At 47.6% G+C, this 27,502-nt stretch overlaps 9 protein-coding genes across 9 annotated transcripts in view; 4 read left to right on the forward strand and 5 right to left on the reverse strand.

Moving 5' to 3' along the window:
* Nucleotides 1–2,984: 2,984 nt before the first annotated feature.
* BT62DRAFT_1011372 (uncharacterized protein) lies at nt 2,985–3,848 on the forward strand (the record flags this gene model as incomplete). The annotated part of the gene is made up of 3 exons (XM_043177777.1): nt 2,985–3,101; nt 3,181–3,567; nt 3,621–3,848. The coding sequence occupies 3 exons, from the start codon at nt 2,985–2,987 to the stop codon at nt 3,846–3,848; spliced, it is 732 nt and encodes a 243-aa protein (XP_043035070.1).
* A 1,101-nt stretch (nt 3,849–4,949) lies between these two features.
* On the reverse strand, nt 4,950–5,957 carry BT62DRAFT_923176 (uncharacterized protein; the record flags this gene model as incomplete). Its single annotated transcript, XM_043184478.1, has 3 exons — nt 4,950–5,050; nt 5,110–5,423; nt 5,476–5,957. The coding sequence occupies 3 exons, from the start codon at nt 5,955–5,957 to the stop codon at nt 4,950–4,952; spliced, it is 897 nt and encodes a 298-aa protein (XP_043035071.1).
* Nucleotides 5,958–8,828: 2,871 nt separating this feature from the next.
* Nucleotides 8,829–12,862, forward strand: BT62DRAFT_1011374 (uncharacterized protein; the record flags this gene model as incomplete). Its single annotated transcript, XM_043177778.1, has 9 exons — nt 8,829–8,990; nt 9,045–9,145; nt 11,714–11,929; nt 12,004–12,046; nt 12,117–12,231; nt 12,285–12,336; nt 12,387–12,408; nt 12,448–12,726; nt 12,803–12,862. The coding sequence occupies 9 exons, from the start codon at nt 8,829–8,831 to the stop codon at nt 12,860–12,862; spliced, it is 1,050 nt and encodes a 349-aa protein (XP_043035072.1).
* A 1,668-nt stretch (nt 12,863–14,530) lies between these two features.
* BT62DRAFT_473432 (uncharacterized protein) lies at nt 14,531–17,419 on the reverse strand. The gene is made up of 10 exons (XM_043181079.1): nt 17,327–17,419; nt 17,059–17,277; nt 16,968–16,996; nt 16,848–16,912; nt 16,750–16,786; nt 16,162–16,690; nt 15,916–16,106; nt 15,734–15,862; nt 15,552–15,670; nt 14,531–15,495 (listed from the first exon to the last, which is right to left on the reverse strand). Exons 2-10 carry the CDS (start codon nt 17,225–17,227, stop codon nt 14,757–14,759), a joined length of 2,007 nt encoding a protein of 668 aa, XP_043035073.1. The 5' UTR covers nt 17,228–17,277; nt 17,327–17,419; the 3' UTR covers nt 14,531–14,756.
* Nucleotides 17,420–19,051: 1,632 nt separating this feature from the next.
* On the forward strand, nt 19,052–20,848 carry BT62DRAFT_907910 (uncharacterized protein; the record flags this gene model as incomplete). The annotated part of the gene is made up of 5 exons (XM_043183685.1): nt 19,052–19,214; nt 19,266–19,701; nt 19,755–20,361; nt 20,414–20,529; nt 20,581–20,848. 5 exons carry the CDS (start codon nt 19,052–19,054, stop codon nt 20,846–20,848), a joined length of 1,590 nt encoding a protein of 529 aa, XP_043035074.1.
* Nucleotides 20,849–21,084: 236 nt separating this feature from the next.
* On the forward strand, nt 21,085–22,445 carry BT62DRAFT_907841 (uncharacterized protein; the record flags this gene model as incomplete). The annotated part of the gene is made up of 6 exons (XM_043183678.1): nt 21,085–21,148; nt 21,197–21,268; nt 21,328–21,801; nt 21,917–22,164; nt 22,232–22,270; nt 22,344–22,445. 6 exons carry the CDS (start codon nt 21,085–21,087, stop codon nt 22,443–22,445), a joined length of 999 nt encoding a protein of 332 aa, XP_043035075.1.
* A 620-nt stretch (nt 22,446–23,065) lies between these two features.
* Nucleotides 23,066–23,540, reverse strand: BT62DRAFT_936881 (uncharacterized protein). The gene is made up of 2 exons (XM_043187204.1): nt 23,444–23,540; nt 23,066–23,394 (listed from the first exon to the last, which is right to left on the reverse strand). Exons 1-2 carry the CDS (start codon nt 23,517–23,519, stop codon nt 23,240–23,242), a joined length of 231 nt encoding a protein of 76 aa, XP_043035076.1. The 5' UTR covers nt 23,520–23,540; the 3' UTR covers nt 23,066–23,239.
* Nucleotides 23,541–26,011: 2,471 nt separating this feature from the next.
* On the reverse strand, nt 26,012–26,773 carry BT62DRAFT_907899 (histone-fold-containing protein; the record flags this gene model as incomplete). Its single annotated transcript, XM_043183684.1, has 4 exons — nt 26,012–26,274; nt 26,352–26,381; nt 26,464–26,479; nt 26,594–26,773. The coding sequence occupies 4 exons, from the start codon at nt 26,771–26,773 to the stop codon at nt 26,012–26,014; spliced, it is 489 nt and encodes a 162-aa protein (XP_043035077.1).
* A 289-nt stretch (nt 26,774–27,062) lies between these two features.
* The window catches only part of BT62DRAFT_955592 (uncharacterized protein), a gene marked incomplete at its 3' end in the record, with an annotated part of 882 nt that continues 442 nt past the window's right edge, over nt 27,063–27,502 (reverse strand). The window contains exons 2-4 of the mRNA XM_043188345.1: nt 27,389–27,470; nt 27,201–27,324; nt 27,063–27,115 (exon numbers count right to left, since the gene is read on the reverse strand). Of these exons, the coding sequence (XP_043035078.1) occupies nt 27,063–27,115; nt 27,201–27,324; nt 27,389–27,470 (259 nt within the window). The remainder of the gene's footprint in view (nt 27,116–27,200; nt 27,325–27,388; nt 27,471–27,502) is intronic.

Raw genomic sequence — 27,502 nt, forward strand, 5'->3', positions numbered from 1 at the left:
ACCCCTGTTTCTTTCTGATTATTCATATGGTGGTTGTTCAAGTAGATTTGAGGAATTACTGTGATGCAATTCCAGCCCTCATGACTTTGAGTCTTTGGGAAGTCTTAGTCTGAAGGAAGGACATTGCTCAACTATTACTGGAAAAGGTTGCCACAACTTGAATCCTCTTGGTATATCTTGAGGCAGAGAAAGAAAGAACTCTGTCAAGGGTGTTGGATATACAAGTGTTGCTACATCTGCTGCTGAGAGGTATTCTAGTGACACACTCACTGCATGTCCAGGCATGTAATTTTGCAAATTATGACAATACATTGACTGTATCACAGTCTACTATGCATGCAATAAAGAATATGGCTAGAGCACAGTGAAATGGGACTTATATGACAGCTGGCTTGAGCAATGATGGGTGAAGAGCATGGCCTAGCAGCAGGATGATACCAGAGAGTCATACTACACATGAGAGCACAAACTTGACACTAATTGCACTAATACAAGTATAGAAAGACCCACTAAAAATAAAGAGCACATGATCAAAATATGATCAGGGCTTTGCACACAACTTTGCATCACATTGGTCAATGATGCATGGGTATTAAATTGCTGAGGGACATGTTCTAGAACAGAGCATTGGTGCACAATGAGATAAACCTGAATATCAGAGAGATTGGCTGAGAAATAAGAAGGTTTGGTGAAAGAAATGACCAGAAATAATCCCAGGAGTCTAGAATGACTTCTGTGCATAGATTAATTGCTCTGGGGAGATAAGAAAGCAAAGAGATCAGTGGCCAGGCCACTAACAGAGATAACCAGTATCAGGTTGCATAGAAACAAAAGACAGTCCTGACCCAGAGCAGAATATGCAAGTCAGACTGTGATATGTGTGTGAATGATATGCCAGAGACTCCAAAATGGAGTCTCATGCTTTGAAACTTCTATATTTGATGTGTCTTTGTAAGTACAGTAGTAGACTATTTAAGTACCACATTGTAAGAGTAGTAGACAAGTTTCTGACCTCTTACAGTTGCAGTGTATTGGGCATGAAGGCCTAGCACTCCAGCTCTCAGTTTGTGTTTGTAACTTTGGGTGAGAGAATAGACCCATTATTGATATCATTGAGAGAGATTTGAGAACTGCACAAAGCACAGAAGCTTGCAAGGGACTTAAATTCAAATTGATAAGAGGTTTTGAATTGCACTCTAGTCAGAGAATAAGAGAGCAGTGTCTGAAGGGCACTATCTTGAGTTTTTGAGGTATTTGTGACACACAGCACTACAGGTGGCAGAGGTTCAAACCCTTTGGGTCTGTTGAATGGTATTTTATTGCATTTTGTGTCTCTGGGTCACATAGGTTTGAATCCTGTGGATTTATGATCAGTTTGAAAACTCATGTGCAGAGGTTTGACCTCTTTGGCACTTGTGAACATGTTTGTAAAGTGTTTCTGCTTAGCATGAAACTTTGAGTTGTGTAGTGTGTGTTTAGAGATTTGGAATTGATCTGAGCTGCACTCAGAACCTTTTTGAGAGTTTTGTGGGAGTGTTTCAATGTATTGTATTGAGCTACAGTACTCTTTGCCTTGAGACCCAGCAACATTCATTGCCACCTCTTGTTTTGATAAAATGAAAAGCTTTGAGACTTAGAGAGATCTGAGACAGTTATACACATGCTATTGCTATTTGTGCACAGTGGAATCATTTGAGAAGACAATTATATTTGTTGTTACTATTTTATCACATTATAATCCCCCCAATGAACTAAGAAGTGTTGTGTGTATGTTGGTGTGGTTGTGATCAGTGGATAGCACTCTGCTGTATCCATTTCCATCTTATGCACACACAAAACCTCTTCACTGAATGATATCCTCTGTGAAATACTAGTTGTTGTTCATGAAACTTCCATCTTTCAGTATCACACCACATTTATGGTGACAACCTTCTCTATTCCATAACTGGGATGGACACTAAGATAGAAGGGACAAATCACTGAAAGAAAAAAAGCTGCCTTGTATTGTTGTCACAGTATTCATTAGTCAGACTATCATTTATTCATACATGATTTTTCATTTATGACTATCATCTCAGACTTTTCTTTCCCACAGTTGAACCATATGGGAATTGAATCTCAAGTGACATCTCCAACTGTGTACATCCATATCTGATTCCAATTTTTTTTGGTAGTATATAGAACTAGAGCTACACCTGAATATTCATTAATATTCCTGGTCCAACAGAGTGTATAGGATTCAAACCTGGAGTGAACTTGCTAAGTAATTAATCCATTGGACAGGGAAGAATGAGTCTCAGGAGAATCAGGTTGGACTACTAGACACATGAGATGAGTGAGCACTGGAGGAAAAATAGAATACACAATAGAAAGAAAAAGCAACCTGGATCTATTGTTGAAAGGAAACATTCAGGAATTGAACTCATGGCAAGAGAAGTTGCATGCCATTACACCATGTCAGACCCTGAGTAATGATCAGCATGAAATTTACCACCAACAGGTCTCTTCATCCCATTTTCTTATTCTGAGATTAAGAATGACAGCTATTAAAATAAAGAATCTCTGATCCTACAGTAAAAAGAATGTCTCAATGGCATAAGACACACAGTTGAGAGGAATCAAACCTCTGGTCAGTGTGACAAGAGCTACTACACCAGATCTGGTGTAGCTGGTAAACCATACAGCTTATTTTTTGCCTCTGTTTCCATTTCACTGCTGTTTTCCTCCAATGCTGGTGTCTGAACTTTTATTATTATTATTTTGGTGGAGACTATAGCGAAGGCAGTCCAGCGACACAGTTGCTTCCAATGGGCAGCTATGGCAGTTGCCAGGAATTAAAACCAGGCAGACATAGTTAGTATACCAATTGAGAATTTGATGAAGATTCACAATGAGAAAATGCATTATGCACTTATGAGTGTGGGACTCATGACTAGTAAGTATTATGTTTGTCATCAGTGGAGGACCGTGGCTTTGACTTTACCATGCTTATGGTCAGACAAATACCTTTCGTTCGTGCCCCAGAATCCCTACCGTCAGCGCCTGTGAGAACGGTCATGGATGCTAGGGGTCGTCCTCAACAGACCTCGCAGTCAGAATTTGTCTATGGCAACCTGGAGCAATGATGACCTATCTAGTGATTCATTGTGGCTGATGCTGATACGTACGGCACCCCGATAGAAAAGAGCCCAGCTGGAGACGTTTCAGTCACTCTCTAGCTGCAGGGCCTTCTTCAGTAGGCCGGTACACTTAGATTTATACAGCGACCCTCCAGAAGATGCCAACTTCAAAACCTTTGATGCCTTCTCCAGCGTCGCCCGCTTTATGATGCTGGAGTTGAAGACGCAGGAATCAGACTTATATGATATTCCTTATCACAAAACCACAGCATTCTTTACCCCAGACCAGAGGAATGACGATCATCTCCGTTTGCTGGCGCGCATGCCCAACCTTGAAGAGTTGAGCCTCAACGGCACATCCAGATCCTCCCAGGCGATGACACCTGCGACTGTTATCTCCTTGCAAATGCTGTCGTCTTCGAACGTTGTGAGGCGTCCGAGCCTGAAAGTCAAGGCAGTGCTGCCCAGTTGCTCGCGTATCTACTGTTGCCGTCCTTGTAGGCGTTGTCAATCATTCTGGATCCTAAAATGTCTCCAGTCTTCCCCGATAATTTTCTTCACGCCGAAACAATAATGTTCTTGAACCTCGGGTTCGCGTTCCGTGCTCCGGAGGATACCGAATCACTTGAAACCTTTCTTCGAAGGTTACCCAAAGTCACCGCACTCAAAATCATGTCACGCAATATCCCTGCTTCGTTCTTTCGACAGGCTCCTTGTATCAGCCGATAAGGAGCCTGTCGCAGTCCCTCTCATACCTCGACTTGGGCAGTTGTAGCCTTTCAGACAATGAGTTGAAACTGAAGATAGATACAGTTATTTTATCGAGGCAGAATCACTGTGCACGTTGCAAATTGTTGGAAGAAGTCATTTGGAGGGGTCCCCCGATCGCTTATAAAAGACCTTGGTATCATTGGCCAATAAGTCTCAAGCCAGGACTATGAATGCCTGAAGACTACGCATCATTCTGTAATGATAGAATGACTTAGTTTGGGCTCCGAATCACCAACAAAGAGATCCCCTTGAGCGCTGATACACGATCAGCCATGAGTAATACCGGACATACCATGTGAGAAGTGCATAGTGGGCATCCATATCGTCTGAGGCTGAGCGAGAAATCTACTCATAATGTACCAGCTGTTTATATCTCTATGTCTGACATTGTCCTCCACCCATGGTAATTAAACATCAAACTGTGATGCACCAGACCGCTGACTGCATAGTACGCATTCAAGTTGACTTAGCGTAATAGTCGAGTGTACCATTTTGTCTGGACCTGGGTGGTAGAGGACCTTGATTACATTCTTCATGGCCTTGGAAAACATCAGCATCGGGAGATCGACGATTCGGGGTTTCCACGATCTCCGTCTGTTAAAGTAACGTAAACACGTTCTCAATTCCGCTTGTGTTAAGGTGAAAGAAATTAGCAAGCCAACACCAGCCGCGTTTCTAACTTAGGAGGGATCCGTGGATTCTACATGAATGCCTGGTTCTATAGGTTCAATGGTGTAGCGGAGTACACCGATGAACTGACCGGATGCAGATTAAAATTGAAAAGCATTGTTCCAGAAACAGAGAACGCTGCGAAGTCACTTAGGAGTGTAAGACGTTCTTTGACAATGAGAGGGACGTGCTCGTCGTTCTGGTGCTCGTCAAAAACAAATCGGAATGGTGCTAGAAAATACAAACATATAACGTTGAAGATGTGACGACTTAGAAGATTGTGGATAGGTGCACGAAGAAGGCATTGAAATGAAGTAACACCTTGACCGGTACTTAGTGGAAACATAAGTTGTCATTACTTGGATGCCGTCGATACAGCGTCACTTTTTGTTACCAAATGGCTGGCCACAACGGGAATTCTTGCACAAGTGATTCTGCAACCCCCGTACTCTGGCTTTGATGAACACCCTTGAACTGGACCTCGGCATCGCCTGAAAAATCATTACTATCAGTCCATAGTCCCACGAGAAGTAAGCGAATAAGTACACACCTATATCCAGAATATACGGAGGGCCACCACAGTGAGGTCGGAACAGTGCCTCATATTCAGCGTCCTTTTCCCCTTCTTGTCGGGGATCCATATGCTCGTTGTCGGCTAGATCATATTCTGGGAACTTTGGATAGATGGTCAAAGGCCGTAGATGCGGAATGACTCCTACGGGATCTTCAACAGGCCTTTCTTCCTTAGTCTTTCTGCTGGCCTTGGCAGTGCCCACCTTTTGCTGGATGTCAGAGGTTTGTAACTTGGTCATGGATCGGGTCCTTCTAGGGGAGGTGGTAGATGGTTCGGGCTGCAAATTAAAACTGCAGAGGCACGTTAGCAAAAACAGACGCGACAGAGATTTCGGATACGTACGGTGTCATGGGACAGAAATGGTGGTGTCCGGAGACGATGCGAGAGATAATAGACCAAGGGGTCCCAGGTATATAGAAGAAATGCCAGTGGCACTGATCCGCGCCTTCGCTACACCAGAGCGTGAGATGCGGAGGATCTTCCTCTCGAACATGGGAAGTAGGTATCTCGGCGTTATCGCGTTGAAGCGAAGCGATGGAGGCCTCATCTAATGATCGCATGCCATCGAAATGTCCGGTAACACTAGCCATTGAAAGGTATTGGGGCTGTCGGGAGATGGAGAGTAGGGACCTGGGTGCTTGCTGGGCTGACGGCGGCTCTCCCGAGAGGCTCATGCCCGTAAAGTGACCAGGAATACTCGTCATGGAATGGCTTTGAGGCTGCTGAGAGATGGAAAGCAGGGAACGAGGGGCTAAGAGTGCCACCTGCGGCTCTCCAAGGAGCTGGATATCGGTTAAACGTCCGGTGGTGCTCCACGTTGACATTATCGGATTGTCAAGAATGGAGGTGTTGAAAATGGAGGTGTTGAAGGTGGCGGTCCTTGGGAAAGAGAGAGAAGTTTACGGATGTCAATTTGAGTTTCCGCAAAGTATGGTGGCAGGCCGTGGACAATACCACAAGGGACAAAGACGTGCAAATTTCTGCCATTTTGGTGCACACACCGACAATGCAAGGTCAAAGACAATGCATCGCGCCACGAATTTGGCTTCCCATGGCGACTGCGGAGGCCGCAATGTCGAAGAACGTATAGTCTATGCCTCCTGAAGTCGCCTTCTATCATCGAAATGACTGTATATTGTCACCTTTTGGCCGGAATAGATCTGGTGTTCATCTTGCTGACAAGGAAACGAGGTAGAAAATGGATGAGGCGATATTGCAGATAGCACAAGTTAGAAAAGTGTGAAATTGAAATCCGAAACAGATGTGAGAGATAGAACATGTCAGGTTCTATGAATTACCTGCGGGATAATGGGCGTTCGATGACTCTTGATAACGCTGACAACCGTTCGGTTATAACTTTCTAAGGAAGGAAGCGTGAACGGTTTATCTTCTGGACTCCGCTGGACGATTGACGGAATTGTCCCACAAGAGTTAACGTATAACACGCGCTCCAAAAATGCCGGTCTCCTTTTTGATAATTATGCGCTCATTTATGCACTGCTCCTTTACTGATCGTGAGGCGCTAGCATAATGGCATAACGGCAAGCTCTTGGGGAGACATGGGAGCCCCGTCCACCGTGATTAGTGTGAATGATGCTGACGAGTGATGAGGGATAAAAACATAGATCGTCCAGTAGAATATGGGCGGATTTCCGCTGGAATGGGTCGTGGTCCGCCGAACACCTATATATAATGGCGGCAATGTCGTCGTCAGTACGTAGGCAATAGTTGGATGACAATGAACGAGCTGTATGCTGACCTTATAGGCTGGCCGTGTAGTCACCGTAACATAATACTTCGTTTTCGACGTTTTAGGGCTTTTTTCTATTTCTGTTTCGTCGAATCATATTCATCCTTCGTTCGCGTTCGCTTGACAATACTGGGTCTGAGGTTTCCTTCTGTTGTAAAGACAGTAAGTCTCTATGAAGCTGCTCTACCACGCCTTTGTCGGGCGTTTGGTAGTGACTAGTCCTATCCTGCCTGGTCGATACTGATTAGTCACCAGCAGCTCCATTCTGACAAATGTAAGATATCGTAAATTAATATCGTGAGAGCAGAGGGGAAAAATTGAACAGAGTTTTGCAGCCGTACTGATGATGGAAGTAAGGTAAATAAGTTGGGACCCATACCGATTACAAATGATTCATAATCACCGACTGTAAGGGTGGCGCTAAGGTCACCGCTCACACAAGGAACTTAGCACAATCGTAGACAGGTGTATAGACGTTGATTGTGAAAGCCCCGACCCGATACAAAAGAATTAGCTATGTTATATACTGGTTCGGCGGTAAATCAAATACTAAGCTCGTAGTCAAATAAGGGTAAGCAAAAGGTCTCAATGCATCGACTCATTACACCTTTGGACGTTCTTACTTCTCGACTACCATCATCTCAATTCTCAACAGTTTCTCTGCTTTCAATATGCAGCCAAGACGCTCTTTAAGGATCGCGGTCCCTCCAAACAGAGGGGCCTTGCTGAATCTTAGGTGCATGGTGGCCTCCTTTTTCCTGCATTCTGCTTTGCTAAGTGCTGGGATACGTAGTGTCGAAACGTAGTCGAGCAAAACGAAAGCGAACCATTCGAGCACAGCAGCAGCGACAAAGCAAACAACGCACCGAAGGCCAAACGAAAGAGAACTGGGAAGAAACGACGGGATCTCAGACTGTTACTGACAATGCCGTTGGATATTCTCTTCATAGTGAGCTTAATTACTTTGCCTCCGTGTTCATTAACCAACTTCAACAGATCGGTACCATGCTTCCTTCCAGAGACCTCATTACTCTATCACGAGTCGATGCAGATCGCTGTTGTACTCTGACCGCGAATGGTGTATCATTCGCCTGGAGGGCGGTGAGGGAAGCCGAAGAGGGGATCGAGGCTCTTTGTGGAATTCCTGAATACCGATGGGGCGACCTGTTATTTGACATCCTATCCTGGGACGTAGGTCTGCCCTGAAAAGAATGTCTCTGTTGACTGGAAGCTTCACCGACACGCTTGCGGGCGATGCTCGAAAGCAAAGTACGTACATGCATTCCCGCCGGTTGCTGTCCACGAGCTGACTGCTCCAGTTAGCTTAATATATGCGTCTAAGGGTAATAAGTCGTTCCCCCGATGTCAATGAAGATGTAGCTTGAGCCTGATTCCAATGGTAAAGCTACAGCTTGACTTTCCCATTATTACGCTAATCAACTCCTCTTCAGAGCAGGACCACAAAAAAAAAATGCTCCCGCCACAGCTGCCATTGGTCTCTGACATCATGAACCGAGCAGAGATGAAAGCCTAGAAGCCCAGCCGGACCGGAAACCAACTCTTTCTTCTTTCACCCCGCGAATTCTCATCTGTTTTCATCTGTGGCATGACAAGAAAGGTAGTTCAATGCTGTTTGATTGTTCCCCCCTTCTTTAAGGACATTTAGAGACATTCTGGAGCTGCCGACCAAGAACATAGTACCGAGGCAACTTGGCCGATGCTTTGAACACTTCTATTTATGGACTGGCAACTATGAAGGGAACCGAGCCCTGGTTCATAGCTCAACCAGCATGCCTTAAAGTAGCCAACAACGGCGTTTTCTTGCGAACACCGCTGTGCCATTATCATGAATACAGACGTCTCGTAGCACTAGTATAATTCCTATGCAGTAAAGGCTGTGCATTGTGGAGCCGAAATGAACTATCGCATGAAAGTCTTTTTTTGAATGATGCAATCCGTCAATATTCGTTCTGTACGACCCGCTTCTCGTGATCCCGCTACGACGGCTGCAGAGATGAATCTTTCGAATCTCAAATATACCTGTATGAACGACGGCATTGGTGTATATGATCTCTCTGCGAGCGTCCCGCCCTTTCCTAGCGCGAATGTGTGAGTGTGGATACCCTATCCTTTACCCACAGCTGACCACTATTTTAGATAGACAGAGACACCACTTACGTCTAGCGATGTAAAGAAACAGGCTCGGGCTTGGCTTTCTGGGGCTCAGACTCTCGAAATCTTAGGAGCAAGGCCTGATTATAAGTAGGCTTGTCAGGAGTAGGACCTGAAGCCTTCATTTTGACACGGAGCTTTAGCCCAAGCCCTGTACATTGCTACTTACGTCCGACTTTTCGCCTTCTTACGAGCTATCAGGATTTAGCTGGATCGTGGCATTTTTCCACTGTTTCTATCATGTTGACGATCCGCAGTCTCATGAGTATGTCCAAGATTTTGCCACTCAACTTGTGCTTATTTTTTTTGCACGGCATTCATTGGATAGATCGTGATTTATTCCAGACTCCTGGAACAGATATGCGTGTAGAACAACGAAGGTCATTGCATGTCGTTGATGGATAAGTATTATGCTACTTGTAGTGAAACATGAGCCCGCTGCTGCTTTCCGTACAACTCGGTGCTATGCGTATATCTCGCCAATGGCGCAGCATATTTCCACCGGATGACAAATCAAAGGGTCGATAGAAGTGGGCCCTTTGGTATAAGGCCAGGGCCTGCGGTGTGATGTATCTTCCTCTTGAACATCAGAACTGGGTATCACGGCGTCTTCGCGTGGGAGGAAAAGCATGGGGTCCTTACCTAACAATGACATGTTATCAAAATGCCCATAACGCTAGTCTCGCATAGACGAACAATACATACCAATGTGAGAGGGAGGGACAGTATATATGCCATAACGCTACCTTAGGCTATACATGGAAAGGAGGTTATGAGGTGGAAAGTAGGGATCGGGGTGCTTCGGCGGCTCTTCGGACATATGAATGTGAGTGAATTTACACGACGAGGGAAAGTCCTGCAACTTATTTCTTGCGTACACCGATAATGAGGGCTACATCACGCCCCGACCTGGCTTTGATGTGACAATTTACCGAGTATATATCACCCCACGATGAAACCCGGAATTAAATGAGCGAACATGTACAGGAAATGCAATCGCTTATTCCTACAATACTTCCAGTATCATTCGAAATGCTCGTCGTTATGCTGCTGCGCATTTATGATCAGTCTCTTTGGAAAGGCGTTGGTAATTATGGAATTATATTATTTACGAACATACTGAAACAATCAGAGGTCGGCTAGTGAGAGTGGCGAAGAATCTCTGCGCAGCCCCCAGGGGATGTTATGTAGATAACAAGGGACAAACCACTGGCCCTACATTGATATGACGCATGATGTCTGGCAGGATCGCCCGGAGAGCCACCTAGAGACCGACGTGATTGTGGTATCCAATAGATCACGACGCATGCCTCGTCGGAGGAGACATAATTTGGCTGGGAAGGGTCCAAACAGATGGGAATACCCGTAGGCGAAAACCTCACCCCCATTTCCAACTGAATTGATCTGAAAATACTAGGTGACGGTAGGACGATTAGAACTTTCAGCTAGACTCGGGCAGTTTTGCGGAATAGACGACGTCCAGTCTCGATTTCTCTGCAGGTGGTTGGCTGGTACCGGCTGAAATGCCAGGGACACAACCTGAATCAAGATCGAATTCTGACTCGGGACCAAGACTTTTAACCAAAGCGAAATGCGTTGACTTTATTATTAAAGGGACTCCCGCCTCCCTTTGCTGTGGTCAATATCCCAAGGTCAAATTTCCTCTGTTATCAGCCGAAGTTCGCTGGGTTTGACAACCCAAAATAGGCCATAGCTGCTTACATACCCAGGAATTAAAATTCTTCCTCACGCATCTTTGCTTGATTGCTTGAAACTTGTGATGGGAACCCATCATTTGCATAATGGCCGACCACTTCGCATATAGGATAGGATAGTAGTAGTCTCAATTAGGGAATCCGTCGTTTCACTAATGAGTTCCTGAAGGTCTACGAGGACGTCGTTAGCCTTACGCCGGATAAACTAAGGGCTTCGCCATCTTAACGAAATGATGGCAATATTATACACGGCAACATTGCATCTGTTCCGAGACGGAAAAGCGCCTGTAGGCAGGCTCCTGTTCAATGAAGTTCAACAACTACTAGTAGATGGGTAAACAGTAGTAATTCAGAAATGGTGATTCTTCGTTCACAGAGACCCTTTCGATGTGATATATGGGCCATTTTGTGGGGCAGATCTAAAGGAGCTTTCATGAAATAACGTACAAAACATCGGTGAGAATACAATGCCTAGAATACGGTGACTTTATCTTCAAACCAAGAAAAGCTTCAAGGCCCCAGGTTACCCACCATTCTTCGTAGGCCTCTCAGGCTTGCTCCTTGGGATTCCGTTGGCAGTTGTTGTGCAATCTATTCCTTTTCGGTTTTTCATGAAGAAATATTTTACTAGTCTGTCGAAGCAATGATATTCTAGACGCTGTAGCACGCACTATAGACCTATATGAGCATCACCCAGGTACCTAGCTGGATCCAATCAAAAATCACGGCTCTGTCACCGGTCTCGGCTTGAACGGCTTCACCCAATCAAAATTTTTGATGGCTTCGCAGTGCCGCGCCATGACTTCTTAAATGGCAAGTTGACAGTTCTGTGAAATATTCCAGACTGGGGGGGGGATAGCGGGAAAATAGCTTTTCGGCATTTTTCTTTTTACTCCCATGCTAATGCGCGTTGGACCGGCAACCTGGTGTGACCTGGCCGAAGTCACTCGGCAAGAGCGGCGCGGAAGTTCGGTCTGACTGGAGAGGGGGCGGCTTCGAGCCGACAGAGTTCCGAAACCGATAAGGAATCCCGGGGTCTTGCCGCCAGTGACAGACTTGTAGATAGATTCGACTCTCAGATATGCAAAATCCGGACGCATATTTTGCTGCCATTTGGAGACCCAAAGTATGCTAACCTTATGGGCTTCCTCGACGTTTCGTTCATAGTCATTTTTCCCCCAGCTCGCCTTCTATTTTAATACTTTCATCCTCTTCTTCCTAAATCTTCTCCAGGTCTATCGACAGCTTTATATCTTTTGGCGTTTATGCAAGGATCGTAAACGATGATAATTCGCAGCTAAATAACAGAAATTTCTGTGCCTTGACAGCTTTGAGACTGGCCACAGCTTCGAGACATCTCTACATATGTAAACTCACTGGAAATTCTCGATGTCCTTTCAAAGTTCACTATCATCGGCCTAACTCCGCTGCAGAACAAACAGTTGGCGAATCCCCTCAAGCGTGCGTGGAGGCTGACTTGTGTGCTTCCGGCGTCCTCTGCTCATCTGTCAAAGGGTCTGCATCGGCACTGATTCAAGCCGAGCATGCCAACTGCCAGCAGAAGACGTCATTTTTGCGGTCTTGAGGGATTAGTCACCTCTCTTAGTAGTGAATAGTACTTGCGTGTTCTTCAAGCAAGTAAGAATGCCAGGCAAGGTTGACTTCCTACATTTATAGTTTCTAGCAGGTTCCGAGCATGGAGGGGAGACCGTTCTACGCGGTGTTCGAACTTTGTACGCGAAAGAATCAATTGAAGACGAATCCGAAGAGCTGAACCATGACAAATGCTCCGGCTCCTTACAAAATGATGGTTGCGGAGGTAGCCAGGAAATATATTTCATTCAATTGCGCGCCCAGGTCTATCCAACCCTTATTTCACCCAGAAGCATTGCAATTGGCAAATCTCAAATTCTCAGGTCCACACTTCTTCGCGGCACCGACGCACCTCCGTCCACGGTATCAACAATCAAGCAAGGAAGCGGTACACTTACCCCTGAAGCCTGAGAGCTATTTCCTGCTATTTCAACATTAGAATGTGGCGCATGCAGCGGGCGGCCCCGAGATTGATGAGCGACGCGATAGGAGATTTTAGATTTCGGAGGATGCTTAGAATGCCGTGTCGACGTATACTGGGCTTGATGGAATGGATAACAACACTCCGGTTGAATGTCAGAATGATGGTGTCTAGAAGGTGCAGGTGAGTCAGTGCGGTCGGCGTTGATGAGTTGCGAAGGTAAAGTGACAGCCAAGATCCCGAATGATATTCCCCCTCGACCCACCTGTTTGTCGGTGGGAAAACTTCCGCCTTCGGTACCCTTTAAAGACGATTTTCCAACTTTCGAATTCAATTCCAGGTTTCGGTCGATTTGAGTTGATTTCAGGTCTTGAAACGCGCTCACGGTGGAGAAATTTTCTGCCTTCGAGGGTCAACATGATAAGCTACACGTTCTTCATCATCTCGATCTCCATCGGGATCAAAAAGATTCCGAGTCCCCATTCATTGGTGCCAGAAGACATTCAACAGTAGCAGGACCCCGGTTGATGCCTTATGGACGTTGAACATTGATCACGATTTCGAGAAATCTTTGGTGATTTGTCCGGACCAAAATGTGGAGATTTTGATTATTTTTGTCTCAAGGTTGTCACTAAAAATTCGGTATCGGGCCCACGACGTAACCCTCCCGCCGTGGCCCGCTCCTTGGCGGGAGGGGTCAAACGGCCTCAAGAGTCAATTTTCTGTCCGAATTTGGATCTAGGTTGACTCCCAGTTGGTTCCAATTTTCCGGACCTTCGAGTTAGACGGTCAATTTGGCCAAAAATTTTCCGAGCTGGTCTCGGGTTTCATAGGATATATGATCCAGGGTCCTACACTAACGTGGAATACACGAAGCCGGTTCTCAGGGGAATCAATCTCTTTTTAGGACAGATTTGCATGATGCACCGAATCATGCTTATTTCCAATCTAGACTGTCTTGATCTGAGAGTGGAGCCTAACCGACGGCAGACTCCAGGTTGGGTATTTACTTTCTCACGGACCTCCACAGCGGCTGTATCATTCTTTCTTAACGAAACCCCCTTTCTTTTATGGCCTATAAGGGGACGAAGGAATAGAGTGAAATCCAGGACTCGGACAAATTGCATGACCACTTGAGAGTGTATTCCGAAAAGAACGAAGCGTGATGTTCAATGTGATACTAACTTAAGAGTTGATAGTTATGAAAATCCGGCACTGGTCAACCGCCGGATGTACGGTGCTGCTTGTCAGTTCCTGACAATTAAGATTTACGACATCTAGATGGCAGCCGGTGGGAATTCATATCCACATCTTGTCCTTATATATCGCTCCCCCGCCACAATGTTTATGTTAACTTCCATGTCGTGTTGCTTCTGCTCATACGGAGCCTTCTAGCTCCTGTGAATAGATGCTGGACGTGACACCGGTGCATTATGCCTGTCATCAACTACAGTCACTGCTGGGACTGTATTGTCTGATCCATAATTGATTCCGCTACCTCATTACGAATGAGAAGCATATTATCTCCATTGGATCCTTCTTTTGCCCTGATTATTCACTTGAATAGCGCGTGCTGAAGAGAAACTAGTCGCCGCGGCAAAGGCGCATACGCTATTATTGGCTGTAGTCCTCCATTCATTTACCGATGAAAGGTCTCATCGAAGTGGCGACATTTCCCATCTAGCCAAATACGTCGCTGATATTAAGATACATAGCAAAATATATCGCGATGACTCTTATTGCAACTGATTGAGCCACCTTCCTGATTCGAGGCTTTGGACGACAAACTCGTAAAATACACAGCAAGCAAATCTAGATCTCGTAACAAAATAAAGTATTGAAACACACCGGATAATGTCTACTCTCTGGTCTATCTTTATATGCTAGTGTACAAATGGGCTACAAGTAAATAATGCGTGAAATAAATAAACTACGTTGATATGTTATAAATAGAGGGTTTAATATAGGTGTTTTACTGGTTTTTGAAGAAGGACAGTAGACCGTTGGGTTGATCTAAGCTCGATTCTGGATTCGACAAGTCGTCGAACTCAACCTCTAAGACTTGACCTGAACGGACAACCATCAATTCCCCCCACAGACGTACGGGGATATCATGGCTTTGCCGTAAGAAAAACCGTATGCGTTCTAGCCACTCCTTCAAAAGTGTGTATCTCTTTCCGGACCGAGCTGTATCAGCCACCCATCCAGGACCCCCCTCGTCGATAGCAACCAGTACCACCTGCGTTAACCAGTAAAAAGATAGCGGGTTTTGAATCAGCGGCGAGTCCTGATCCACCGTCGCTGGCACGGGGGTCTGGATCCACAGCTGGAACCAGTTCTGAAGAAGGTAATGAGAGCGATCACTCGGAGTGCGTCGTGAAAGGACGTCCCGTAAGATGACATGGATCAGGATGGATTGGGAAAACGAGTTCAGCGGCGATGGGAATGTACCGTCGACAGAGAGAGGGATATTTGGAGCCTGGGCAAGATGCGTCAGGGTCAGCTGGAAATCAGCCCCGCGCAGCATGGTTGAGTCTACCCCATATAGCGAGGCCGCCTGGAAAACCGAGAGCCATTCTGCGGGGGTCTGCGCGTTCCACAACTCTTCATCGCATGGAAGATCGATGTCGAATTCGATTGCACGGAACGAAGATTGTTTTGAAAAATATATCGAGTAACAACAGTCGTGAAGGTATGATAGATGCAGTGCCCTGTGGCGAATCACATCAGTCTCAGATTGCACCCGAGAAATGAAAATATAGATCACCTCTTGGCAGTCTCGTGTGATATCCAATCCTTCCAAGACTGTTCCAAGGAAACGGCGTCATCGATATCAGGTACGACCCAAGAGCGTTCCTGGCTCATCAATCCCGACTGGTGGATCATCTAGAGGCGGGCGTCCGGTTAGGGGAGGATGACGCCTTCGTCGGCAAAAAAAAAATAGCGCACCATCACCAACATTCCGTGGTAAACACTAGTTGCGACGCGCGTCTCCGCGCGCTGGTGAAACAATCCAAGCGTTTGCAATAGGACAACCGCCAGTATCACATAGACCCGATCTTTCGGGCTGCATGAAGCCTTGGGTTTGGGACCATCAATAAGCGAAACCTCAAACGCCCGAGCACACTCACAAATTCTTGCAAAAGCAAATTACGCGAATCAAGGGTTTCTTCGATAAACTCGGCAGCTTGGCGTGTTTTGACAAAAAGGGCCCCGCATGCTTGCATGGCTCGCACTAGCACATAGGGTTTTCTTTCTATGCTCCATGTTGCTTGGTGCACCAGGGGTATCTGTTTACAAAAGTCGGTGAAAAATAGGCGAACTGGACATATGATAAGAATCGTTTACGGCAGATCCTTGTAAAATTCCAAACTTACGGTATGTTTGATTGTCAACATCAAGGTCGGTGGGAACGGCAATCAGCGGGGGAGCGAGAAAGGGAGCTGAATCAGCGGTATCGCATCCGAAACTTGCTGGCCCTAGGTCTGACGAAAAGTCCAAATCGAAGTAATCGTTTTCGAGTGCAATCGCGCCGGAAGGGTCATGAGAGGGCGAGTATAACTTGTCAAGAAATGCCTCCCATCCGAATTCATTGTTGGGTTCTTCAGTATGAGATATGGATAGCCCTAGGATGTCGTCCAGTTCCCAATCTGGAGGCGTATCAAGCGAAGAAGGTGATCCCGCACTTGACGCTTCTCGCGAGACCGAAAAAATGGGCGAGCATGCCGGAGAGGACGTGGATGAGGATGAGGAGGGTGTGCCTGATCCATCAAAAGGATCCGTAATATCGTTTTCTCGTCCTCCGGTTGTATCGCTGATAAATATGCACCTTTTGCCACGAGCGGCGCATTTCGAGCAGGGATCTTGGATATGCCGGTCGCATTTGACTCTAGACTGAACGCAAGACTGAATAGACACGCAACTATGAGTACCGTTCTTGCTCAATATATTAATTATCGACGTACCTGACAGGACTTTCTTTTTGAGCGATTGGCAGCGAGCCTAATATTTTGATAGGTAATAATCAGCTTCGCGAATTCCCAACAGATCAGGAAGCACATACGGTCCCCCGCATGACTTCATATGTCTGTTCAATACATCCCGCCTAACAAACTGGGAATTGCACATCTACGGGGGAAGATTGTCAGACGAAAGGTTTTGAGCCGTGTATGTAAAGACCTGCCGTGCACTTATGAATGCGTTTGTGAGTATCTGACAATGATTTGGCGAGTATCAATGAAGGGAGTCCACCCCTGGTCGAAGCTGGCACTTACGAGACCGAATATGCCTATGAAGATGTGTGGGTCTGCTGTACTTGGCGGGACAGTACGGACAGGATTGGTTCTGAGGCAACATGCGTCCATTCGCTTTTGGATCCATCGACGGCGCGAGCGCGAAAAGTTGGAATGAGACATGGTCATAAGTCTGAGGCGACGCGTCCATGGTCAAAGCGGGAAAGACGGAACAGCAATTCAAGTCGTAAAACTAAGTTCCTGCCTTTATGCATGAGAATTTCAGACCCCGCATAAATCCAAGACTTACTTCTTTGTGCGCATCAAAAGAACCATTCGTCGATCAAATAGCAAATAGGGCAACACCCTTGTAACATGTTGCTGTTCGCGCGGCGACATCGGACAGGCGAAATTTATATCGGGGGCCTAATCATAGTAATAGGCCGGAATCTGGTGCAAATAGCGTTGCTTAATCTGTTCCCATCGAATTGCCAATTAGAGCAGCAAATGAGGGCGAGAAAATATAAGTGACCAATGCATTCCCTCTCACCTCCTTCTAGATTGTTTTTTCATAATCTTTGTAAGGGGTGAAAAAGATCCATATTTGGGGAAATTTACCGCCATGCGATCGTCAGTCATCGATGGATGATTGGATGATGGATAGATTCTGTCTTGCCTGTCCACATATCTCAGCAGGCGGCCTTTCCAATATGCTTGCTTCCCTTGCATACTGTATAATTCTCCTTATGACCAATCGCTCTGACTCAGCCGGGGCCCGTCGAAATCAGTGGCGCTCGCGCTAGCAGCTTTCGCTCCTCTCAAAAGTAGGAAGCAAAAAGAGCGGAGCCGACACAACGTCGGAATACGTCGGACCGATAACATTGCTGGTATGTCCAGGAGACCCGGGGGAAAACTTCGCCGTGTGTAGCCGTGAAAGGGACGAATGGTATATGTCTGAGCAATCAAACAGTCTGGCAGTCGGAGCAAACGTCGGTTGCCCAGGAACCTTGCAGAGTTGTGCTCGTGGCAACTAGTCTCCGCTTGGAATCCGTTAAGGACGAAACGTTTGTTCTGGTTTCTGGTGTGTCGACTGAATCCTGTTGCAAGATGCTCCAGCGCCCTACAGCCTCGGATGCGCCAGTAGAGTTGATGTGGCGATCTCTCTAGTGGACAGCCATCTGCAATCCAGCACACGTGTCGTTATGTATCCTTGGCTGTTCCTACCGTGGAGAGCGGATAGCCGCTGAGTTGAATCGTTATCACGATACCGTCAATGAAGGTGAGTTTGAGTGGACGAAACGCTAAGCTCTAACGTATGGCGACAAAGAGGTGATGTTGGCTCCTTGAAATCGCGTGGGGTCATTCACCCGACTTTCATTTCGACATTCGGCGGCCTCATGCGGCCTCATGCGTCCTCATACTTTCTTGTTTCAGTCGGTTTTGTATATCTGAAAAAAAAAACACAGCCTACCACACGTAATTTATTCAGGTGGGACCCCGACTCGTATTGAAATAAAGACTTCGGAGCTTTGATTGTGATGACCGACTCGGCAGGAGCGGACACTGGCAGGCATTCTATTCAGATCTTAAAGTTGCTTGACGTAGATTCTAGTGGCGTGCAAGTACTTTGACGTGGATAGTACCCGAATCCAAGCAGAGATAAATCCCCGAGCTTCCTCCCCGGAAATGAAAGTACCAGCTGTCGGGGTGTGTATTGACGGCATTGTCCGAGTCCTGAGTTTGAAATCTGTTAGTTCTGTACTTGGAATGCTGAATTGCTAGAACTTACTAAGAAAAGACTGATGGATTGTTACTACAGTAAGAACGATACGGCGGAGATGTCAACTTGTTCCAATGTTTGCAGCGGCGGCCAAAGAAGAGAGCGAATTCTGCCGTTTTGACTCCGTGGCTGTAAACTAGTATTTGCTTATATTGTTTTCTAAAGGCTATGACCTCATGGCAACGTGTTCGAATCCAACCAACTTTGGCGCCTCTCCTTTCTCTACTACTACGTTATACCTTTATTCCCTCAATGATGCGCTGGCTGGCGGTCTTGTCGCTGGCTCTATTTATCTCTAACGTCTATGCTGACGGTGGCCTGTACCCCCCGGGTCTCCTACCACTTATTAACCGAGCGAATTCATTATTATCCACTGGTCAGTTCAATGAAGCGGCAAAGATATATACAGAGGCAATAGGTACGTTGCTGGACGTATTTTGTATGATACACATCCTAATATTTGTGGTAGAACAGTCCCCTGCCGACTATCTGTTGTACTACAAGCGAGCCACAGCGTACTTCTCTCTTAGCCGACACGGACCGGCCTTGGATGACTTCAACAAAGTCCTTTCGCTAACGTCGGAGACGTTCGAAAATGCCCATTTCATGAAGGCGCGAATACATGTCAAAGATGGGCATTTCTCCCAGGCGAGAGAATCGCTGCAACGCTTCATTTCCAAGAACAAAGGGGACCCCGCAGCCGTAGATTTGATGACGGAACTGACGGAAGGGGAAACGATTGCAAAGAAGGTTGAGCAGGAACGAAAGGCCCACCTTTGGAATGCGTGTATAGAGAGCGCGAGCGCCGCACTGAAAACTGCGAGTCATTCGGTCGAACTTCGCCAAATGAGGGCGGAATGTTCTCTAGCTGCGGGAGATTTTGAGGGAGCCGTAGGTGACCTTACGTGGGTATCCTTCCGTTCCCTTCCCATGTCTGGATGCTGACGCGTCAACCCAGCCGTTTGACCTATCTCCTTCCCCCTTCAACATCTCTCCAGACGCGAATCTTCCGTCTTGACTATTTCTTCTTACCTTCCTCACCTGCGGGCGTAAATGCGCTTAAGCAATGTCTACATTACGATCCTGATAACAAGACCTGTCTTTCTCTACACCGGATCGCGAAAGGCCTTGATAAAGGAATAGCCAAACTAGACGAGCTCTTATCTAACGAGGATTGGCGGGGTATCATCACGCTTCTAACAGGCAGTGGGAAAGCCAATGACCTTATAAAGCGATTTGATGACGCAATGAAGGATAACACCGGTCGTGAGCAGCTACTATCGCCACCATCTTCGCGTAAGGATATGCCAATACCGCTTCCCAATCCTGCCAAGTTCTCGCCCCGGAGGCAGACTTTGGTTCGGTCGCTTTGTAAAGCCTACGTCAAATCGAACTCACGAAAGGCGGAGGAATGGTGCGATCTGCTGCTTACGATGGACGGGTGCAATGACGATATCGACGGACTGGTTGGTCGCGGAGAGGCGCTCCTCAGAAATGAAGAATGGGATGAGGCGGTTAGAGTATTTGAGCGTGCGTTTGAAGCAAGTGGAAGAAGTGATCGGGACGTGGGTACCCTTTTCGTTTTCGGGAAATGTTTAAAATCTGACGTCCTTCTAGATACATTCTCGTGTGCAGAAGGCCCAGCGGTTGCTGAAACAAAGCAAACAGAAGGACTACTACAAGGTCTTAGATGTAGATCGCAGCGCCGACCAGAAGACTATTAAGAAGGCATTGTAAGTATTCGAATTCTCAGAAACGACGGGGTAATCATAACTTCTTCACAGCCGGAAAGCAGCCTTGAAGGCGCACCCAGATAAGGGTGGTTCCGAAGCAAAAATGGCCGCCGTCAACGAAGCCTACGAAGTGCTGTCAGATCCCGAGCTGCGGACGCGTTTCGACAACGGCGAGGATCCCAATGATCCTATGGCACAGCAGGGAGGACACCCCTTCGCCAATGGACAACATCCTTTCACGCAATTTTTCCAACAGAGCAGCGGAGGATTCTCAGGCAGCGGCCGTCAGGGTGGATTCCAGTTCCATTTCGGACATTGATAGAGATGGCAATTTTCGTCGTTTGGATGGAACATTGTAGTATATAGCAGTAATGTAAGTTGCGTCAGAGAAAGTATGCCTGCATTGCGGAAGGAGCACTGACTCGCCAGCGGCCTGACCAAGGTGGCATTGTTGATTAGTCAGCGATCGAGCCTTGATCGTGTAATGGAACTGATCGACGCATCTTGACTTTGTACCACCATCATCCAGTACAGTCTGTCGAGTGGGGCCTACCGATGGCGTCAGCATCGGCACAGTCACTTGAGGAGGCCGCCAATATTGCCACAGAGTTCATATACAGTTTGTTGCATTTCTTTCCTTACGTTCGTATGCTAAATCCGACTCCAGGTCTCGATAATCTACCAAACGAAATACGATTCATATGCGACGAAATAAAGATCAAGGATCAGAAAGCCCAAGGTAAGAACACGATTCTTTACAATGCATTCCTTTATCTGACAGCGTCATTTTTTTTTTAGAGATCCAAACGACAATTGAAACCGAATGCGCTAGGCACATCCAACTTTGCCAGAGTGGCGCTCCGTTCCCGCCAAACTACAAACCACCCTTGCAGTCAAAGATCTCCGAGGCATACAACAGGGTCCACAGGCTTCACGTGGAGAAAATTGAGCTTGCGACCAAAATGGTTGACCTCATCGAGCGCACGCGGACTCGATTGGGTGTTGATATCAATCGGGTGAAGAAGTTGCAGGGGGAGCCGCTCACGCCGGAGGCTGCTCCTCCTCAGACACGGAGCAGTGCTGCTGCTGCTGCTGCTGCTGATGTTGGAAGCGCGTATGCGTTTTCTGGTAGGGATCCTGCTGCTCAGATCAGCGAGAGCTTGAGGAGCGTCATGATCCCGAGTAGTACTACCCCCGTGCAGGAGCTGAGACAGTCTCCGGCGGTCGTGTCGTTGACGACGGCGACGGCACCGTCTGGTGCTGCGACAAAAAGTTAGTCATAACTCGGTTTTCCTTTTTTTTTCTTTTTGTGGCATTGTTATCCTTCCTTTTTTTTTTTTTTTGTTTGTCTATCTCGTTACTCATTGTTCTCTATAACAAAAACTAGAACGCCGATTGACTGCAGCGCCTTCTATCAAATTGCCAGCGAGGTCTCAGTCACCTGCGCCACCACCACCCAAGGCAGCTCAGGCACCCACGCACAGGCAGTCGAGGCTTTCGCGGCAGGTCCATCCGCCTGTGCCCGGCCCTGAGGAGGATGCCGAGGGTGAGGAAGAGGATGCGGAAGGTGAGGAAGACGACGAAGGGGAGGATGATAAGTTGTATTGTTTCTGTCAAAAGAAGAGCTTTGGCGATGTAAGCGTCTTTTTTCTTTCTACGGGTATTTCTCGAACGGTAGGGCTGACGATCCTTCGCTTTTTAGATGATTGCATGCGATAGTGGCTTTTGTCCGTACGAATGGGTAAGTCTCCCCCGGTTAATGTATTCCATTGTTCGACGTTTTTGATATTTATTTATTTTCTTTTTTTTTTTAGTTCCATATTTCGTGTGTGGGATTGAAAGCGGCGCCAGTGGATAAATGGTATTGCGATGCTTGTAAACCAAAGGTCATGGCTCGCAAGGCTAGGAAAAAGTAGATACCGAGAGTGATGGCGCTTGGACTATTTTGTTCTTTCTCGTATTTTTCTCCCCTACTTGTTATCGACGCACTTTATCTATGTAACGGTCTCGTGATATAGGAATGATTCTATGGAAACTTGGGAAGACCTTGAAAATTGCTACCGGCGCCCAGGTCCAGGCGAGGTATGTAGATTTATTAATCATGTGCTTACTTTGTCGATTTGTAACGGACAGATTATAAATTATAGACGACTGGGGTATATATAAATCCAGAGGAAGTCGTCTTCACTATACAAATCCTTCGCAATCCTCGGTGCAGCTGGGGGGGCATCGGAAGATGCACCTTCGACGCCCTGCCCTGCACGAAAGGCACGCCTCGATCCTAGCGGTCATTCGTAGTTTCCTCCTCATCGACGGACCGCGCTGCCCACCGCGCCGAATGTGAAGATCACCAAAGGTGGAGGACTACAGGAACGTCGAGGAGGTCGCTGCGGTGGATAGCGAGATCGAGACGCGGCGGGAGGTTTCGATGGCACCAACCAAACATCTCTGGTACTACTATCTCGACACGCATTCAGACCCCGGCTCCGAGGTGTTGGGGGGGGGGGGAATCTTGTTTATTAGCAGTGACACAGACCCAGAAATTCGCTGCTGCTACGTCCGTCCCGCTCGCTAACTTGGATGACGTACACTGTCGCAAATGCCGCCGGACTCCCTTAGAGCGTGCTCAGTGTCCACATCAGGTGTCAAAGGCAAGGATTTTTCTATTCAGTAAACGTGATAACGACACAAGCTTCTGCCAATAAGTCGTTCAATAGGCGTGCTTACTGGTAGGTTCTTCCGTGTACTTTTGCTTTTGCCAGACAGGGGTCACCCTTTTTGTACAACCGCTATCCCGGCGGTCGGCTCCCCTCCTCGACACACTGCCATCTGTAGTTCTGTGTTTGTAATCAGCATGGTCAACACCTTAGCAGGAGGTGAATATCTTCCATATGCTAGATGCAGAGCGATGAACCTTCAAAAAGCGAGGACTGCGGGGCTACGCGAAGTACGAGCCAAATGGGAGATCGCCTCCAGGGAAGGTTCGCCATTCAACCCACAGAACATCGTCGTTGATTCGCTTTGAAAAACGCTTGACATCAGCCGCCCGCCTGCCTGCCCTCCTTGACCGTACAAAATACCCGTGAGAAGCTGTGTGATAAAGCGAGGGAGGATGCGCAGGCTCCCGCTCCTCAATTACATTGTGACCCGCTTTTCGGCTTGTTGGTGATGCCTCCTCCAGAAAATCGTTATGCATCTCCACCAAAAACGAGGCCAGTTCTTTACGAAAGGCGGGTAGTCTGAATGTCGTGCTAGGAAACGCTAAGGAAAAGAAGAGATTACGAGTTTTCCGATAGTGCCCCGTGACCCTTTTCGTTCGGAAACATGACCTCGAAGGGCCTCATAGATGACTTCTTCTTCTTCTTCTTCTTCTTCTTCAGGCTGCCTTCGAAAGACGACGGCCATGCGTTTCTGGGTATTGATGATGTGGCTAGACAAGTATATCTAGACCGCATCACGTTGGTATTGTTTCTTCTTCTTACAGGAAATAAGAAAAATTATCGCTCTTACCTCCGATATTCCATCGATGACAGCTGTCGTTCTGCTTCCGCAGACCCAAGGGTGACGGTCAGAGTCGGAGTCGCTTTGAAATTCTGAAGCATATCCCACTTCTGTAGCTTGTGGACATCATTCTGAATCAGATACGCTCGATAGCGACGAGCGAGCGCACTCCAAAACAGCATCGCATAACGCCGCGTCGTTGGATATACACCCCGGTCGTCCTGCTGAGGAAGAACCGGTGGCATGAAAACATGATTAACGATGTAGGTGAGCACGGAGTCGTCCATGGTGGGGAGAAACGAGGGGGGTGGGAGGGCACTCGAGGCATTCCCACGATGTATGTATATATATTCTCCTTTTGCCCCCTTCACAGAAGGTAATCCACGAGGCAGTGCCTTGTCGAGGACGAGGGCGAGGGCGAGGGCGCGTTCGCGTTCCTCATTTATTATTTCGCTCAAATCTTACTGGTAGACTAAAGACATGATTCATATTAAATAATACACTAATGCCATTTCTACAACTACAAGTACATTTCACCTGTTGGTTAGGACCTTAGAGATTTAACGTTTAATGGATACCGCCGACAGAGCATTCGAAAGAGATCGGGGCTGCCCTCTGCGATGAGGCTCTTCATGAGCACCCTGCACCGTTTCGAGGGGGAAAAAAAAGAAAAAAGAAAAGAGTTTGACTTGGGAATTCAACAGACTGGGAAATTCTTCAGCTGGATCCCTATCGTTTGCGCTATCATCATCATCGACGGACAAGATCAATCTCGTAGTCGGCACGGGCACCACCACACCGGGGCTCGTTCACGGCCGATGAGGACGCGGTGTGTGTGTGTGGGGGGGGGGGGGGTACGTACTACTCCCAAATTCAAGCGTGTCGCTCACTCACTCGCACTAAGTTTCGTCGCACACGTGCTTACCACTCCCCCGCCTTCCGAGCTTCTCGACCAGATCTTCCACGACGTCCTTGTAATCTTCCACTCTGTAGATGGATGAATGGATAAGTTCATTTATTCAATGAGTACCAGTACCACCCACCCGCGTCCGCTATTTTATACCTTGCTATTACACCCTGCACTCAGATCACAAAAATACTCTAATTGTTGGTTCCCGGACCGAACCGAATCAAGGAGAGCATGTATACATGGCGGCTCGAGACGCGTACTGACTTAATTCACAGCGGCGGAAGAGAAGAAAGAAGCGACCCCCCCCCCCCGACGACGCAGCCAACTGACCAGAAAGTAGATGAGGTCGATTCTTCTGTCCGTGAGAAAAAGAAAAAAAAAAAAAAAAGCCGCCACAACTTCACAACTTCGGTGCCGTCGAGCGGCGGCGGTGGAGGCGGCGGTGGGGGTATAGGGAGCATGATGCCCAGGAGGCGAGAACCGATTCGCAACTCGCAACTTCTCCACGCCACAGCCAAGAAGCGAACACAGCACCCGCGCACCCTGCTAGCTACCGCTACCCCGTCATCCAACACCGAGATAGATAAGGCCGCCCAGATCCTCCGTTGTGGCGAGAAACCCTGATGATGATGACACCGAGAACGGAAACGGCGGGAAAAAAAAAAAAAAGGAGATCTATCGTCCGTCCCCGTCGGTAGCTGCCCCGGCGTCTTGAACGGTGATAAAAAGGAAAAAAGAAAAGAAAAGAAAAGAAAAAGAAATCAAGTCCCCCACACCAGCCACCAAAAAAAAAAACACATAGAATATTATTGGTACATTTTTTTTTTTTACACTTTTTTGCGCAGATTCACGTCATGCTGGGCCTCTCTCCCGGCCTCGAGCTGTTCAGTAGCGTTTCGAGCTGTCAGAGACCAAGGTCAGCGATAGTGAATGTGTGTGTGAGAGAGAGAGAGAGAGAGAGAAGACCGCACCTGCTCCAGAACCTCCGAGCTCCCTCCAACGTTCGCATCGTTAACGTTAACGTTCACGCTCACGTTCACATCAGCTGCTCTCTATTCAAGTCAAGTCAAGTCAACCCCCCCCACCCCGGCAAACAACCAAAGGGGAGCGAGCACCACTCACCTGTTGTTCCTGCTTGATATTCTCCACGCCCACCGCCTTCCTCACGACGCTCCCCGCAGGGAACGGCAGCTCCTCCCGTGGGACGATATCGATGAGGAAATCAAACTGGTCCGATTTGCTCAGGGCCTTGGCGATATCGGATCGCGAGAGCGTGCGGCGCTTGTTGGAGTCGGCGATGATGAACGCGCGGGCGGTGATCTCTGCGATGAATACTGCGGGGGAGGAAAGAGAGAGAGAAAGGTCAAGGTCGTCCTTAATTGGGTGGAAGGGGGAGGGGGAGGTGACGCACTTTCGCAGGCCTTGCAGAACAAGATGGGCGCTACGTTGGGAAGAGGGGAGAGAGGGGGTGAGAGGGAGAGGTGTGAGGGTGATAAACCACAGTTTCCAAAGGAGGCCCGTACCATCCGCAGCAATCATCTTAACACTAGAACCATCAACATCGGAAAAAAAAACAAAAAAACAAACGGACAAGGGGCGGGGGCAGGGGCGGGGGGGGGGGGGGGGGGGGGGGATGTCTGTGGAAACGCTTACTTTGACATCCGGATCGCTCTTCATGACTTTTTTGATTCGGGCGAGTGGGAGGGCCGGGTGTCGGAAGTCGGGCGTTTCTTGTTCAGCGGAGTCGACTTGGCGCTGCCAGAAGGAGCGCAGGAATTCGTTGAGGGGGTCGCCGGCTTGGACGAAAGGCTGCTGTGGAGAGGAGGAGGTCATCGTGGTTGGTGGTCAAACCCTAGGAGGAGAGGGGGGTACCCCTAACCCTAGGGATCCGGGTATTTCCGAGGAGCGGCGACTGGATGATTCAGAAGCCCCCCCCCCTTCCCATGTCTGAGGAATAAGGTGCTGGTGCATGTGCTATGTGCATCGGGAACACGAAGCAAGCAAAGATACCATTTTACACGGTTGTTATATAGATAATAGATACACTACTCTGCAAAGCAATTCGGAATAAAGCAAAAAAAAAAAATATACAAATAAATATTATCCATCAGAGGAATCGGAATCACAAGTTGTGCTGTGCGATATGGCGCATGATAGTTAGCGAAGTCATCAGCTCTGATGGAGGGGACGGGAGGGGGGAATGGAACGTTATCAGCAACAGCGCAAGCACCCCAAAAAAAGAAAAAAAACCGCGTCTCACCGACTGCCATATGGATGAACGCCTCGTATATCGTCAGGGTGTGCCCGGATACGCCGTACATGCGCACGTCGGGTCTCTTCAGGTCGTAATGGGCGACTAGGTAATTCTCGGCGCCGGTCGTGCACTGGAATCAGGAATCAAGAATCAGGGCAGACAGCCTCAGATAAGGGGGACGGGACGGGACTCACCGTCCACTCCTGTCCGTCGACCGACCGATGGCTCCATCTGTACTCTCGCCCATCCGAGCCCGCAAACTTTCGTGACAGGGATCTACCCAATGCCATTCAGAATCCTGGGAGAAG

Source organism: Guyanagaster necrorhizus (assembly GCF_019112545.1).
Source record: "Guyanagaster necrorhizus MCA 3950 unplaced genomic scaffold BT62scaffold_36, whole genome shotgun sequence".
Lineage (NCBI taxonomy): Eukaryota > Fungi > Basidiomycota > Agaricomycetes > Agaricales > Physalacriaceae > Guyanagaster > Guyanagaster necrorhizus.